At 46.4% G+C, this 15,128-nt stretch overlaps 2 protein-coding genes across 2 annotated transcripts in view; one reads left to right on the top strand and one right to left on the bottom strand.

The window, feature by feature from the left end:
• Positions 1 to 15,128, top strand: part of LOC111867823 (relaxin receptor 2) — a 60,021-nt gene that overhangs the window by 11,539 nt on the left and 33,354 nt on the right. Inside the window, exons 4-5 of the mRNA XM_033752824.1 lie at positions 10,072 to 10,155; positions 13,331 to 13,445. Coding sequence (XP_033608715.1) covers positions 10,072 to 10,155; positions 13,331 to 13,445 — 199 coding nt within the window. The remainder of the gene's footprint in view (positions 1 to 10,071; positions 10,156 to 13,330; positions 13,446 to 15,128) is intronic.
• LOC111867831 (U4/U6.U5 tri-snRNP-associated protein 1-like) overlaps positions 1 to 15,128 on the bottom strand; it is a 61,653-nt gene that overhangs the window by 20,638 nt on the left and 25,887 nt on the right. The window lies entirely within an intron of this gene.

The following is a 15,128-nucleotide window of genomic DNA, read 5'->3' as shown; positions in this document are numbered from 1 at the left end:
TTTAGATCCGGATTAGCGAGGGTTTACTGCATTATGTTCTAGAACGTGACGCACTGTAGTCCGGTAGAAGTTGATTGTCGTTTCGGAGAAACAAACTGCCTCCATTCTCACGGTCGAAGAGTTAGCCAAGCAAGCAGCATAGAATGCACCTGCGATAACCTCTTTTTTTTCTTCGTTTAATCTACAATCCCGAAAATGGAGGCAGTACGTTCCTCCTGAAACGTCGCTAAACTACACTACACGGCGTCATATCCTCTCCACGGTGACCGCCGTGAGAACCTCAAAATCCAATGAATATATTTTTCTTACCGTGTACGACGGCTGTGCAGATCGATTCACTGTGAACTAGGCTTTCTATCTCTCCCATCTCTCTCTTCCTTGTTTCGAATGAAGTAACGTGCCTCGCTTCAGAGAGGGCGCCAGACCTCGTGAAATATTATTCCCTTGTCTCCTTGTTATCTGTATGCGATGACAGCTTCTGGAGACGATCTCAAAACAGGATACAGAGAGGGCCGTGGGCGACACAGACAGAAGCAGTAAGTGACATCTGTTGACAAATGCGAGAAAACATAACGACATACACTCTCTGCTGAGTGCTACGTAGGAGAAGTTTAATTGCACGCATCTGGCTATCTTCACTGTAAACAGGTCAAGAAATGCACGCATCTTCTGAACGAACCTAAATGCATTTCGAACGAAGAGACAGGGGCCGAACCGAGGTGCTATCCCAGTATTTTCCTGGAGCGAAGAAAACCACACAGTTAAGACAGAAAATGTCCCTCAAAGACTCGAACCCAGCAGCTAAAGTGTACGCACGACATGATATCAGAACTGACTTTGGGTCTCGTTCAGTCTCCTCTACCAGTCTGTTTCTCGGGAATAAAGCGATCGGAGCGTGAAGCTGAAAACTCCACTTTCTACCCGATAGAAGTGAAATTGTCCCTGTGCTAAATTAATTAAGCACGATGCCACGAAGACGTATAGAGGAGTGGATGTGTAGATCCATGTATTCTTGACATCGGCACTATATATACAACGTACGTGATCAGCTTCATGACCCGGCCGCTTTACCCCCGGGGGAAGGGACCCTTAGTCTGGAAGCCGTTAAGAAGAGAACAATCTCTTGCCCCTGTCGGAAATCGAAACTTGATCGTCACTATGCCGACTCTCCTGGGTAACTAGGGTTAAGACTGCGTGGAAGTTACTTCCACTCTACAATACGCCTTCATGGTGTTGCTTAATTAAGAGCATCCCTGTCTTAAGTGCGGCGCTATGGCACGAGCAGAGCGAGCCTCAGTCTCACCACCCGAGCGCTTCATCCGGGTGTCCACTGGGCGGGGACGCCGTCCTACAACCGGTCTCAACGTGCTGACGGTGACTTATGAACGCTTCAGGCGCCGTTAGTTCTGAGACAGCCCGACGTTCCGGACGAACTTAACGCCTCCATATGCAAACAGCAAACCAAGCAAGAAATGAGCAGAATGTGGCGTTATTTTTCGCCGAAACGTCGGGCTCCCTCCGTGCTACACGGTGTAACAACCCTCATAAACACTCATGTCCCTTCCGGTCACTTAATCGGCTGAAATATCTCGGCCCAACTTCTGGAAGAATTATGCCAATAAACTATGATTGGCTGGCCACTAAGCAAGAATGAGGAGGAAAATACATGCAGAGTCTGGTGGGAAAGCAACCAGAAGTAGGTAAAAAGGTATTAAATTATGTCAATGTGGTGTATATTTGTGTCCCGAAGGTGTGAATGTCACATGCCATAATTATGAGAGAACATGTGAACATGTGTCATACCGAAAAGCTGCATAAGTATTTCAATGTAGATGACAGAGGAGGTTAAGTGCAACCTAAACAACAGCGTGGCCAGTCGAGTGTCGGGTAAGGGATGAAGCCCCCAACTTGAAGCCTGAAGATGTGATAAGGTGCTGCTTTGTTACGGCTACCGCACAGCTCAAGGGGGCGATAGATGAAATGGAGTAATTGCGAAATGAAGACAAACAGAATAAAGCCGAAGAAACCTTCCCCAGTGCCACTTTGTCCACCATGAAATTCAGATAAAGTCACCCAGGACCGAACCCGAGGCGAGAAGTCAGTACTTGATCTTCTGGGCCTAATGTTACTGTATTTATTTGCTTACTCGCACTAACGGGATTTTGATCCTTTGGTGCCGAAAGACGTTTGAATCTTTGCCTTCACACAAGAAAAAGCCATTAGCTGATGTTTGTCTTGGATAAGCCAGGAACACCTCCGCCGGGGTCTTAAGGGCTTTCAACAAACATTCAAAATGCAACGGCCACCTTCTGAACCTTGACAGTGATGGAACGTTTTTAGCGTGATGATACTATTCATCAAAACCAAGGGAAGCCACAGAAAATGGAATCAAACTCGACAGTTTCATTACGAGCCAGGCCCAAGGAAACTGAGCAGGACAGTTGCTAAGACTGGCTGCTTGAGGACACACAAACACGAATGAGGATACGCTTCGCTATGTACTGAAATGTTTTCATCACTTAGACTTCAATGTAAAGAGAAATTATATCTCGAAGCCAGTGAAAAATCATTGCTTTACAATCCATAACGATGAAATTGGTTAATCACAATACCAGACAATAACTCGTAGCAACAATTAATACATTCTAACCTCTAAAACTATTAAAATTTTAATACCAAACAAATGCGTGCGTGTGTATTGTTTTATGTTAAAAGATCATCCATAGCTAAATGTACGAAGCAACCGAACTACTGTCATATTCAAATATGTTCTACTTACACAGTGAACTAAACGTTACATTATCCAGTGTCGCAACAGTTCAGACAACTCCAATATTTACCAGCAATTATCTGTAAAACACAAGAGAAGGGCCCGCTTCTAAAATTCTGGCACAGATGCTAGCGCAGTTCTTATCGCAGTAGTTCGTAAGACTGCTACGTTTGGCGCCAGTGGTGATATCATCTCTGAAACTCATAGCAGAGCTGCGGGTATGGCTAATTACAGGGGATTCCAACGCACCAGTCGTGTAATGATTACATCGAATTCTGCGAAATTTTGGACTCTCGGTGGCTATAGTATTGCGGTCTGATTTGGAATACGGGACGGCCGGTCGAATACATGCAGTTTGCTAGTTTGATTCTGAACACTCGTAACTAATAAACTGGTATATAAATATAAGAGCAGCAGTTGCAGAGCGTTTGTTCCGCTAGGCCCCTCCATTTGAAGCCCATAAACGCTGACTTCTGATGCTGTCCTACAAAGAACACAAAAGAGGCGAGACAAAACAAACTCCGTGATTTTAGTCCGTAAGCGAATTATACCGACCGAGCGACCGCCGCTTGTCGGCGAAGTTAGTGCTAATGCAAGAAAGGGATATTTAATATAAAAACCGATCAAGTTAAGATTTGAGGTTTTCACGACGGTGATTATGAAGACTGTCATCTTCTGGGAGGTGGGGCCGTGTAGATGTTGTGTGAGCCGACGTTTCGAAGGAACGTGTCGCCTCCATCTTCAGGGCAGAAAAATCCGAGAGCGAGGAACCAGCGTAAGCAGGTGGCTGCAGACTGAAGATGGAGGCGACACGTTCCTTCGAAACGTCGGTTCACATAAGATCTACATGGCGCCATATCTCAGAAGACTGCATTCTTCCGCTCGAGATAAGTCTGCCGGATATCGAGATAAGAGACGAATAAACGTTAAGATGTGTTTTTCTTTTACTGTCTCGAAAACCTCAAAATAAAAAAAGTGCAATGGGAGAGAAATGTGCTTTTCAGCTCTACAAAGTTTTTTTTAAACAGACATTACCGTACATTAAGCCGTGGCTGCCACCTTCAGCATCTCAATTCATCATTCACTGGTCATCATAATGTTGGAAGCTGCAGAATCTGAACAGTGACGCGTCCTTTGATAAACCAGGAGTAAAACGGCAGATTTTCATATTCCTATTTTCGTCCCACACACGCCCCGGCCTCCATGCCGCCTTTTTGCGTTCAGATTTTGTACGAATTTCTCATTTCTGCCATTCATGCTACAAGTCCCGTCCATGCCATTCTCCTTGTCTTCAACATGCTAATAATACACAACTTAATGTTCCCCGGCCAGAGCAGTGCGATGCTAGAATGTGCAGTTCACCAAGCAAGATATCTCTGTAACATTCCGACCTCTGCAAACAAACATTCCAGACAAACTCACTACTCTGTTACCTCTTCATATAGAAAGTCTTGTCAGTTTATATTGATTTATTATCCTCTTAATCGTCGTTAACTTCCGTATTTTACTTTTTTGGGCGTTTTTTTCCCGGTATCAGAAACGTCGCTGTGCACATTCATCCATCTTCTGGATCCTTCAGCCAGCCTCGTTTTTGTCCATCTTCTCCTGCAAAGTTCGTTCACAATTCTCTGCGTGACTGACACACACACTCCACTGTTGTAAAGCGGTCACAGCACTCGATGCCGTCTGTGAATTTCTCTAAAATAACCGCTGGATGTCAGCACGTGCTACTTGCAACGTAAATATTTAAATGGAGTGAGCAACGCGAAGCGTTATTAATTTCACCTTTTCATTTTTTCATGATAATCAAGGAAGAAATACATCTCGTTGTGTTTGAGGTTCAGTCAGAAACATTAAATTCTGCGTCAGAGACAACCCAGCTCTCGTCACTTCAAGTAACCCACCCTGACTGAGCTTCCTATGCGCAAGCAGCTGCCGGCCCATGGCAGCAAGGCGAAACCACACTAACAGCAGCTGAAATGGAATTTGCGCGAAGAACAGCGAAACACGCAGGAGCTGAGGTTCTCATAGCCGCGTAGCCTGTGTTTGGGGGCGCTGGGGTCTTCGTATGCTCCGATGTGCAGAAGGCAAATAAAAACTTACGCAAAATTTAGGCCGCCAAATGTTCAGTGCTCTCAAAGTGTAGACAGAATGTAAGGAAACAGGCGTCCGAAACTATGGCGAAACTTACAAACCTCATCCATCCAGGAATGGAGGAGGAGCTCTGACAGCCTACTGAGTAAAGGAGGCCGGAAGGGGCAGTAAGTGGGCGACACCCCTAGCTGCCTGATGATCATGACAGTTCCTGTGTGAAGGTGGCATGCCCCAGTGTCTTATGTCCATGTGTAATGAGTTTAGAAGAAATTGACTGAATTTAACGAACCTTAGTGTGCCTTCTATTCCATATCAGTAAGACCGCCTCTGTGGTCTAGTGGTCAGGGTTCCTTGCTACAGATCCAGAGGTACCGGGTTCGATTCCCTGCGCTACCACATTTTCTGAGAAGTAGTGGGTCTGGAACGGGGATCACTAAGCCTCGTGAAGGTAATTGAGGAGCTACATGAATGAAGAAGTAGCGGCTCCGGTGCAGAAAACCGAAAAATAGCGACCGTGGGGATTTGTTGCGCTGACCACGCGACACCCTCTATCCGCTAAAGTTGGCACTAACTTCGCCGACAAGCGGCGGTCGCTCAGTCGGTATAGTTCACTTGTGGACTAAAGCACCAGAGATTATTGTTTGTTTTGTTTCATATCAGTATGAGGGTTCTCCATTTATTTTAGGCAAGTTATGTATGAGCGAGGAACAGCTCGCGCATGCGAGGTAGCATCACATGACTTGTTGCCTCGTAAATCATCATACAACTGGTCATCTAGTGTTTGTTCTTGTCGCTACAGAGTGAGTTATGCTGTGTCCTGCTTTTGATAATCCCGTCAACTCCGAAATTCGCGCTGTTACCCCTTTCTTCACGCTAACAACACGAGTGCTGCGGAAATCCGCCCTGAATTATGCGCGCTTTATGGCCAAAGTATAATGAGTGAGGGAACTGCAAGACAGTGGTGCAGGATGTTCAAAGATGGGAGAACAAATGTTTACGATGAAGGGTGAAGTGGCCGATCGACCATCTGTAGTGAATGGTGAGCTCATTCAAATTGTTGACCAAAAAATTTATAAAAGACGGCGCTAAACAATTTCAGAATTTTCATGTGAATTTCTACAAATTTCACGCACTGTTCTCTATGAGATCATCAGTTAAGTTAGGCTACCGCATGTTTTGCGCAACATGGGTTCCGAAAATGCTCACCGAGGAGCAAAACACGCAGAGAACGGCTTCCGCTTTGACTTTTTCGAGCGATACCACAAACAGGGCAATGTAATTCTCCATCAATTCGAACGAGTAACAGGCAATAAGACCGGAGGTTCATTTGTGAATGTTAAAGCTGAAGAGCGGTCGGCGCAGTGGATGCACACATTCACCAAACAAGCCGAAAAACTTTAAAACGTTGCCTGTTAGAAAGCTGATGGCAGCTGCTTTCTGGGACAGGAAAGGAGAGCTGATGGTGGAATTCATGCAGCAAGGGAGCACAATAACGTCAGAATTGTACTGCGAAACACTATAAAACTGCGTAGGGCAATTCAGAACAAAAGGCATGGAATGCTGACATACGGTGTAATTCTCCTCCAAGACAATGCGCGTCCGCACACAGCTGCTCGCACCAGAACAATTGATTTATTTACGTGACTAGCACAAACAAGAAAGTAACTCTGATGGTGTAGATTGTAGACTTCTAGGTTATGTCACATGTAACCTGGTAAGTTATTACTAACGTTTCGGAGGAACCTGGTGCTACCCCGTATTAATGATAACAAACTACACGGTGTCACAATGCAGAAGACGACGATCATATGATAATAGTTTTTTAGTTAATATTAAGCCGAACACGGAAATATTAAGAAGGCATGTGACTCCTAACATTTGACGCGAACGGTACAAATTCGTTGCGGAATGTGGGCGCACTTGGTCTGTTTCAGTGAACTTTGTCTTGTATTTTAATGATATTTCCTTCAGCAGGCTGATGTGATTTTAATGATGCTATCAACATTTGTACTAAAGTCTGAAGTTTCCACAGTGTGGCATACTGCGGGCAGAAGATACTAGCTTCTGCAATATAAACCCCAATACCAACATCTCCCCATTTCATGCCTCAATTCTCAGCACTTGACACAACGACTTATCGAGGTGGATACATAAACTCACTCGGTTAATCATATCTTTAGCGCGCCTTCCATAACCTCATGGCTGCTTTAATTAAACCCATATACCACTAATTCCGCTTGTTTATACCTCCACGTAATTCCTGATTGAAGGCGGGAGAGATGACTTGGCTTCAAGCTCCAAAGACATCTTTTTTATGCTGTACACTGACAGAAGCAATTTCGACTCTGGAGGTTTCAGGCAGTGCCTGCGTGTCCCTCTGTTACGCAAGGTGAAAAAGAGGTAAAGCGGTGGGAAGTGAACCGTTCTATGGCCATGCAGCTAAACAAGGAGGAGGATGTGGATGATGACTGTGTCAAGAACAAAATGACCATGTTACTGGAAGGGCCGCTCATGAATCATGCACTGCAATGTAGGAATTTGGGTACCAACTCAACATTTGCTGTAGGATCGAGGAAAACCACGGAACACCTTGATCCAGTTGGCCGGTCGCAGGACACTCCGGATGCAAACTGACTTCTAGCTGGGAGCCCGGCATCGAAATGTTATTTAAAAATGCAGTTCCTACCTCACAGAAAACACACTTCGTCTCCATAACGACGACAAACCGGTTAATGCCGTTTAGGGAAATAATCGCTATTTACCGTGAGAACCATATTGTGTCGCGTTACATAATGTTACAGCGAGTGGTAAAATGTGATACCATTGCTCTCCAGCCCCCCCAACCCCCCCAATGTGCAGATCTGTTTCACCTAATTAACTCACGTAATCCCCCTTTAATATCGCGCCATTTGGTACAGATTTAGTTGCTCTAATCGCCCCAGCAGGTGACGTTTCTGCTTCACATCTGGGAGGCCCCGGTTTCATATCTCGGTCGGTGGACAACTACTCTTAACATGAGCTTTAGTTGTTTTCCTCAGTCCCTCCAAACTAAAACAGGGATGCTATGGCTTACTTCTCTATCCCCGTGAATACAATTTCATGATCACGCCACATAACGCCGTGGTCATGTGGCCGTCACTTCTCCTCGGAAGGGTCTGGTTTCAAATCTCTGCCCGGAGACCGGCTCTCCTGACTGTGGGCTCTCATGGGCTTCCTCAGTCCCTCCGGGAGAATGCTGAGAGAGTTCCTTAAATCGGGCAAAGCCCGTTTCCTTACAGATCCCAATTCTGTATTCTCTAATTACGCAATAATTTCGCGACACAGTCTGTGCAACTGGCAGCGTCATCAGGCGAACCGTACTGCCGAAACACCCGTTCAGAATTCAGCAGGAAAGTTATAGAAGCTTTTGTGCCCTTAACCTCCCATCTCCCAAGAATAACACGCACAAACAGTCAATCGCAAACAGCGTCCTTTATATACGGTACTACACTTCACATATTTACATCAAAATATTATCAATATTCATATAATATACACGATACACTGAAATGGTAGGCTGCTCAATCGACGGTGAGCCACTACAACACTAACGTTTACACAACGGGTTCACGTCCGGAATTGTTTTGCTGTGGTTACCAGAAATTTAGTAACATCAAAGCATTCATTTCAAACTTTCATTACTTTTTGCATATAAAGGAAATGAACAAAATGAAATATCCGATGCACCTGATGAAGTGTCACTAAATTAATTACAATACAAATGAACAACACATGTAACAGCTGAAGTCCCGGGTTCGAAAAGATTACGTTCTCTTGTGACACCGCACAGATCATGGAGGTAGGACAGGGAAACCCACAAGGCAAGAGGAAGTGTTTCCACGAGAATCGATTACCGATCTTTCGAATTTCCATTAGTGAGCAGTCCTGTATATAGCACTTCTGTAACTCCCAGAGCAATAACGTGGCGGAAGCTATCCATAAACACGTCCGGAATTTACTTAGGCCCCTGAAGCCTGCAGAGAGAGACTAACAGACACCGCACTTTGCGCGGGGAACCAGAAAAATTGCCGGCTTTGAAGGTTCCTAGGCAGTGCCCGGTCACCCCTCTGGAAAACGTAGGTTGGAGGGAAGGTAAAGCGTTGGAAAGTGGATTTAGTTGCGTGGGTAGGAAAGGAGTTTAGCAGGGGACTTACTTCTTAGTACCGGAATTAAATTTCCAAGAGTTATGTCCCAGAAGAGGGAACTCTTCACAACCACCGCTGTGGGAACCTAAAAGTTTATGGACTTAGAATTCGCAAAGGCACGTCAGGGTGGAGGGGAGGGGGTACAGCTGCGTGAGAAGCATGACATGGGATGTGAAATTAGGGCGCAAACTCAAGTACGGAGGGAAACCACTGAAAATTTCCATCGAGTTGGCCGGTCGCGGGACCTTCCGGATGCAAACTGACTTCTAGCCAGCAGCCCAAGGACCCTGCCCGTGCCACGTTACAGCTCAGTGTCACAAAGATCTGCTTATTCTGTACGAGTAAACTTCGGATGACTAACGAAACATTTCAATGTTATGGAAGAGTTACTTTTCTCTGTTCTCGTTTCACGAATATTCGTTGTCACTTTGAAAGATTCACGATTGCTCATGCTAAGAGGGAGAAAGATAAATTTGAGAGGCGGGGCGAACATACCGACCCAACGGCCTGCTACGTCAGTTTCAAGAACAGAAGTCACTGAGGGCCTGAGCAATGCTCAATGGTCTGGGAACTCATGAACGAATTGTTTATTCGTGTTAGACAGCAAGTTTTGTGAACGAGTGTAAATAAGGGGTGTGGAGTTCTGATTTTCGGACTGATTGAGAAGCGCCAATAAATAATTAAAAATTCTGCACCCCTTGTCCATGGAGTTGCAGGAAAGTTTCTGACTTAAAGTGAAAATATTACAAAGATTCAGTCCGTACCTCACAGGAAACATTACGTCTCCGCTACAGAGCCCAACCGGTTAAAGCTGTGTAGGGAAACAGTCGCTGTTTACTGTGAGAGCCATACGGAACACAGATACACTCTGTGGGCAGAATGCAGAATTCTTTAAGCAGATGGTGCATATCGTTACCGCTGTGTTCTGAGGGGCTAAACTGATTGTCTAGCTCCGTACAGTGACCGGAAGCTGTTCTACCAGGAGTTGCTGTCTCATGCAGCTGTTGCTTTGTCTGATTTCAGCTGATGTGCTAGGCTCGCGCTTCTGGGACCACCTGTACCGGAAGCAACCAGCAGCCGAACTGGACGAGAAGGACGCAGACTGCGGTGAGCGCTCCATTCTGTACAGACCGAAAGAGGGCGGGGGGTGCCTGGTCAGGGCTATGTCACACTGCATGACAGATGAGCGTGGAGGAGTGGTCAAGTAATGATTAGCTAGAGAAAGCCGAAGGAACTTTTTCCAGTGCCACTTCGTCCACCAGAACCTGCGTGTCTCTTGCACAGGCCTGTGTAGCCAAGCAGTGGACACGTAAATTCCATCCACATTTGAAGCAGGCTCCGTCACACCTCGTGCAGGTAACCGCTCGGAAGGGAAGTTCTGTGTAAGCAAACCTGAATTTCCCAACGTACCAAAGGTAGCGTAGTTGGTTCAGGCACTCCGCTAATGCCCTAAGGTCCTGAGTTCGATTCCTGATGAGGGCACTGGATTTTTGTAGTTGACCTAATGTTTCTAGCAGCATTATGGCCTTGTAGTCGACTCAGCCTCTAACAGAAAGGAGTACCAGAATCTTCCTGGGGGTAAACGGGCGGCCGGCGCGTAAGGCTGACAACCTCACCGCCATCTGTGAGTCGATTGTCTAAAAAATGTGGGAACCTCGACGTCTCACAATCCTATGGGACTCCATGGCCTGTTACAGGGATAGCTCTAGTTTACTTACATGGTTGGAAACAGAATCTAGTAAGTTTCTAATGATGACGCAACGGTCTACGTCACTAACTGACGGTGACGTGCCCCACTGGAGCACGGAAGCTTCTGGTCAGAGTGGAAACGTTCGATCGGGCTTGCGGCTCTACAGTGTCACGTGGTAAATTCGAAATTACTTATTTCGTTAGTGGCGACAGGGTGTGGGAGGGAAACACTTGGAGTTAACTGCGACCGGCAAAGGGACACCGCGCACAAGTTGTTTTCCCCAGTTCTGACGTGACAGACAAACAGGTTACTCGCAAAACGGGGACAAGTTACATTTTGCGCATCCAGGGGTAGCAACGTAAATACAGCCTGCTGAGTGGCGGCTGTCAGAGGGGGCAGGATTCCCCGCTGCACTTATGAAAAAAAAGATACAACGCTGAAACAAGAAAATGTACAATTATTGATACCAAATAATATGAATTGTTTTGTTAATTATTCCTGTGCCCCGTGCATTCTGGTGCCGGCAATGAGGAAAACAAAAGGACACGGGAATTCCCCGACGTACGTGCTGCTGCTTTGTTGTTAAGAAGACACTGGGTACAACAATAAACTGCTTACGAAATGGACAACTTCCGGAAAAGTTTTTACTGAAATTACTTTCGAATGGGTGAGAACATCACGTGGGCTGCCCATGGAGAGACTGAAGTAGGTTCACTAAAGTTTCGGGGACTGTTCTGCTGCCTACTCGCCCACTGATACATATCCAGCCCACAAAAGGTCACGTGTTCAAGTCTCCTGCGATAGGCCTGTATATAAATACGAGAAGGGAGACAAGCGAGCTGGAGGCTGGGGGGAGGGGGGGCTCCCGGGGCGTCGCGGCTCTCCTTTTCGGAGAAATACGTCTGGGACAGGGTAATGCGCTGGGAAGTGAAGAAGGTGAAGGGTGAGAAATTGGACCTTGTTACGAGCGGAGGGAAAGAGTTGAGCACGGGCTTTACTGCGCATGGTCGGAATTTTGTTATTGAAGCTGAGAGGCTTGAAACGGGGCAAAATTTGGATTTAATTGGGGGGTGGGGCTGCAGGTTCCTGTTTTCTGCCGCGGACCTAACAGAGAACACCCACAGCTACTATGAAATCTACTCATTACCGCTGCCAGTATGTACGGTGGCCACGGCTGTTAAAGATATGTATAGGTGTTCCGGTAGACTTTTTGGATGCGACTTGAATCCTCGTTTTGCGCACAAAGGGCACTGCTATCTAGAGGAATTGTCCGAACCTTTCATGGGAAATACAGACTCAGGCATATTTCGACTGCTGTTTACTGCTGTCCATCTCCTGCTTCTGTTCGTAACTACTTGCTAATTTACACAATATATATATACATCGCATCAAGTGGAGGAATTGTTTTGGAAGAGACTGTGGACCTGTCGTCTGACAGATTACTGATGATGATGATGATGATATATACATATGCAAGCGACAGTTAGCCTTTTACATAATGACCTGGTCTGTGTAACGATGACGATATACAATCGTGTTCCGGAGGTCCTATGTTCGAATATCGACCAGAACACAAGCTATCCTGACCGGGAACTTTCGTAGTTTTCATCAGTAACTTCAGGAAAATTCCGGCATTGTTCTTCGAGTAGTCTATGACCGTCTCCTGCCGAATCCTTTCCAATTCGCCACTGATGCACCATCCTAGCATCCGACTGCTGGCTGACCTGGTTCACTGAACCTGAAGGCATGATGACGCCTTCAGAAAAAATCACCGAAGAAAGGAACTGCTGGAATGAAATGGACAGAGTGCGGGGTCGCTATCAATCATGAAGCCGCCTCAACTGCTTGAACGCGAGATGAAGGCTCTACAGTGAGACCGTCCGCTCTTCACTCATCGAACTCAATTACAAGCGCGCCCAGAGGGGCACACGCGAAACAGAGAAAAGGAAAGTACAGAAAGAGTAGGAGCATAGAGAGCGTAGAGCGAACGGCATAAAAGACAGAAAATAAACAGCAGGGCTAGGCAGGTAACAAATTAAGTATAAGGATGCAGATTCCGGGTTAATGGATTGTTTTGTGAAGCTGTCAGTTGCCAGACTATACAGCGTCCAATGAAAGGGTGAAAACAGTCTGGACGGACTGAAGAAAACCAGGAAGATCCTCAGGATAATCAGTGTCACGTCCGAGATCCGAACCGAGAACCCCTCCCCCGCCGCCCGAATATGAGTGAGGATGAGGAGCAACAACGGCAGAAGGCGCAAACTAGAATGAAGATTGGTCCTGAGCATCAGGAGGAAGTTGGGCAAGATATGCGCATGCGCGCGGGATATGGTCGCTTTCCTTGCCGCCGTCGTGGCGCACTGTGCGACGAATAAAACTCAGAAACTAAAATTTGCTTATGCGATTAAACGAGGATTCGAATCGCGCCCAAAAACTTAACAGCAGTGGCCACCGTACACATTGGCAACAGTATGGCGTCCATTTAATAATATCCTCGGGTGCTCTGCATTAGCCCAGGGGAAGGAAGCAAACAGAAAATTTCACATCTGTTTCCTACGCTACATACCCTTACACCATAACCAATTCTTTCAGAGCTGAGGGACTGGAATTCGTCTCAGTGCGCATGCGTGGGCCGATCTGTGCTCTGCAACAACGCGGGCCTCTCCCGACCACCGGTAGGACTACCTACAAGCGGGATAGATATTCTGTAAGTATGCAGTCAAGAGGACATGCACCCCTATCCCCACCTCGCGTCTGCATGCAATGTCCCTCACTGCACGCTCGTCAGTGGCTGCCTGTCTGTCTGTCTGTATGTCGCCTTGTACCTGTGCAGTATGCAACACGCGCTGAGAACTCGGCAGGAAGCCCCACCAGTTGTTACATAAGCTTTCGTACTGTTAACTTCCCCTGCTTTCCCCCGTATTCCTGTCCAATCCTACACGTTGTCGAGTGATACGTCGAGATAGAAATTTAACGCTGCGTCCCACGAATAACACGCACAAACAGTCAGTAGTAAACAGCCTTACTTATATAGCATGCAACACTTCACATAGAGGGCACGCGGTGGCGTAGTTGGTTGAGGCATTATTCTAAAATCCGGAAGGTCGCGGGTTCAAGTCCCGATTAAGTCACTGGATTTATCAATTAACCTAATCCTTCCAGCCGCACTATGGCCCTGGGGTCGACTCAGCCTCTAACAGAAATGAGTACCAAGAATCTTCCTGGGGGGTAATGGGCGGCCGGTGCGTAAGGCTGACAACCTCACCGCCATCTGTGAGCGGATTGTCTAGGAAATGTGGGAGCCTCAACGTCTCACACCCTATGGGCCTCTAGGGCCTGTTACAGGGATAGCTTCAGCTTTACCTCGCATTTCACATATCGGCATGAAAATATTCTCAGTACTCACAGAAGAGACAGGAAACAGTGGCACAGAAAGCTGCTCGCTAGTTCGTGACCTACTACACAACATGTTAACGCTCTACAGTTCACTGTTGCGGCAGTCTGAAACTGCATCATGACAATGACAAACGTCACGCTCACAAAACCCTTTTAATGACGTCAGCACCTAAGACCACACAGCTACGAATGCATGATGATTAATTGGAAAGGGCGTCGGAGAGAGCGGTCGTGGCCCAAGTAGAGGTATTATCCCAGAATTTGCTTGGAGAGACTGAGGAAAACCAGGATAGTTAATGCACCGGCAGACAGGCCAACAAGCCACCCCTAAACATATCTGAAGCGTTACCGCTGAGCTAACTTACTCTGGTCACGACGGCAGTCGCGTAAGTGTCGTGCGGTAACGCGACGGCCATTTATGGAACCTGAAGGTTCGTTACCGTGTCCACAAAAGCCCACCACTTGTACATCCTAAAATAAATGAATGCATTGCATTCTCAGGGCAGTAACTATGAAGAGTGCTTACATGTGACACCGTGTAACCGGTGGAAGGCCGACGACGTTTCGGTGAAACGTACCGCCTCCCTTTTCAGGGTAAAAGAGTAAGAAAAGCAAGCAGAAAGAATAGGGTTTTACTGTTGCTATCCTGCTAATTCTTCGATATTAAAAAATGGAAGCACTACTTTTTTTCGAAACGTCGGTTGACTTTCTACTGAACTATTCTGCGCCACATCACAAAAGATTGTACTCTTCAAACGAATGTACTAAATACTTACCAAGGCCCTCTGCTATTTTAAGAACCTACCATCTACGCCGAGGTCACTCGAGTGGTCTTTTCTTCATGTTTTGCACTTACTATATTGTTGTACTCTTCACAAAATATAATTAGAGTGATCAAGTCAAGGAGGATGAGATTGGCAGGGCATGTAGCGGGCATGGGGAGAAGAGAAATGCGCATAGGGATCTGATGGAAAAGCCAAAAGGAAAAAGATCA

The sequence above is a fragment of the Cryptotermes secundus genome, unplaced genomic scaffold (genome assembly GCF_002891405.2).
Source record: "Cryptotermes secundus unplaced genomic scaffold, Csec_1.0 scaffold2252, whole genome shotgun sequence".
NCBI classification, from domain to species: Eukaryota; Metazoa; Arthropoda; class Insecta; order Blattodea; family Kalotermitidae; genus Cryptotermes; species Cryptotermes secundus.
Note: the sequence above shows the minus strand (reverse complement) of the source record. Positions and strands in the feature narration are given on the sequence as shown.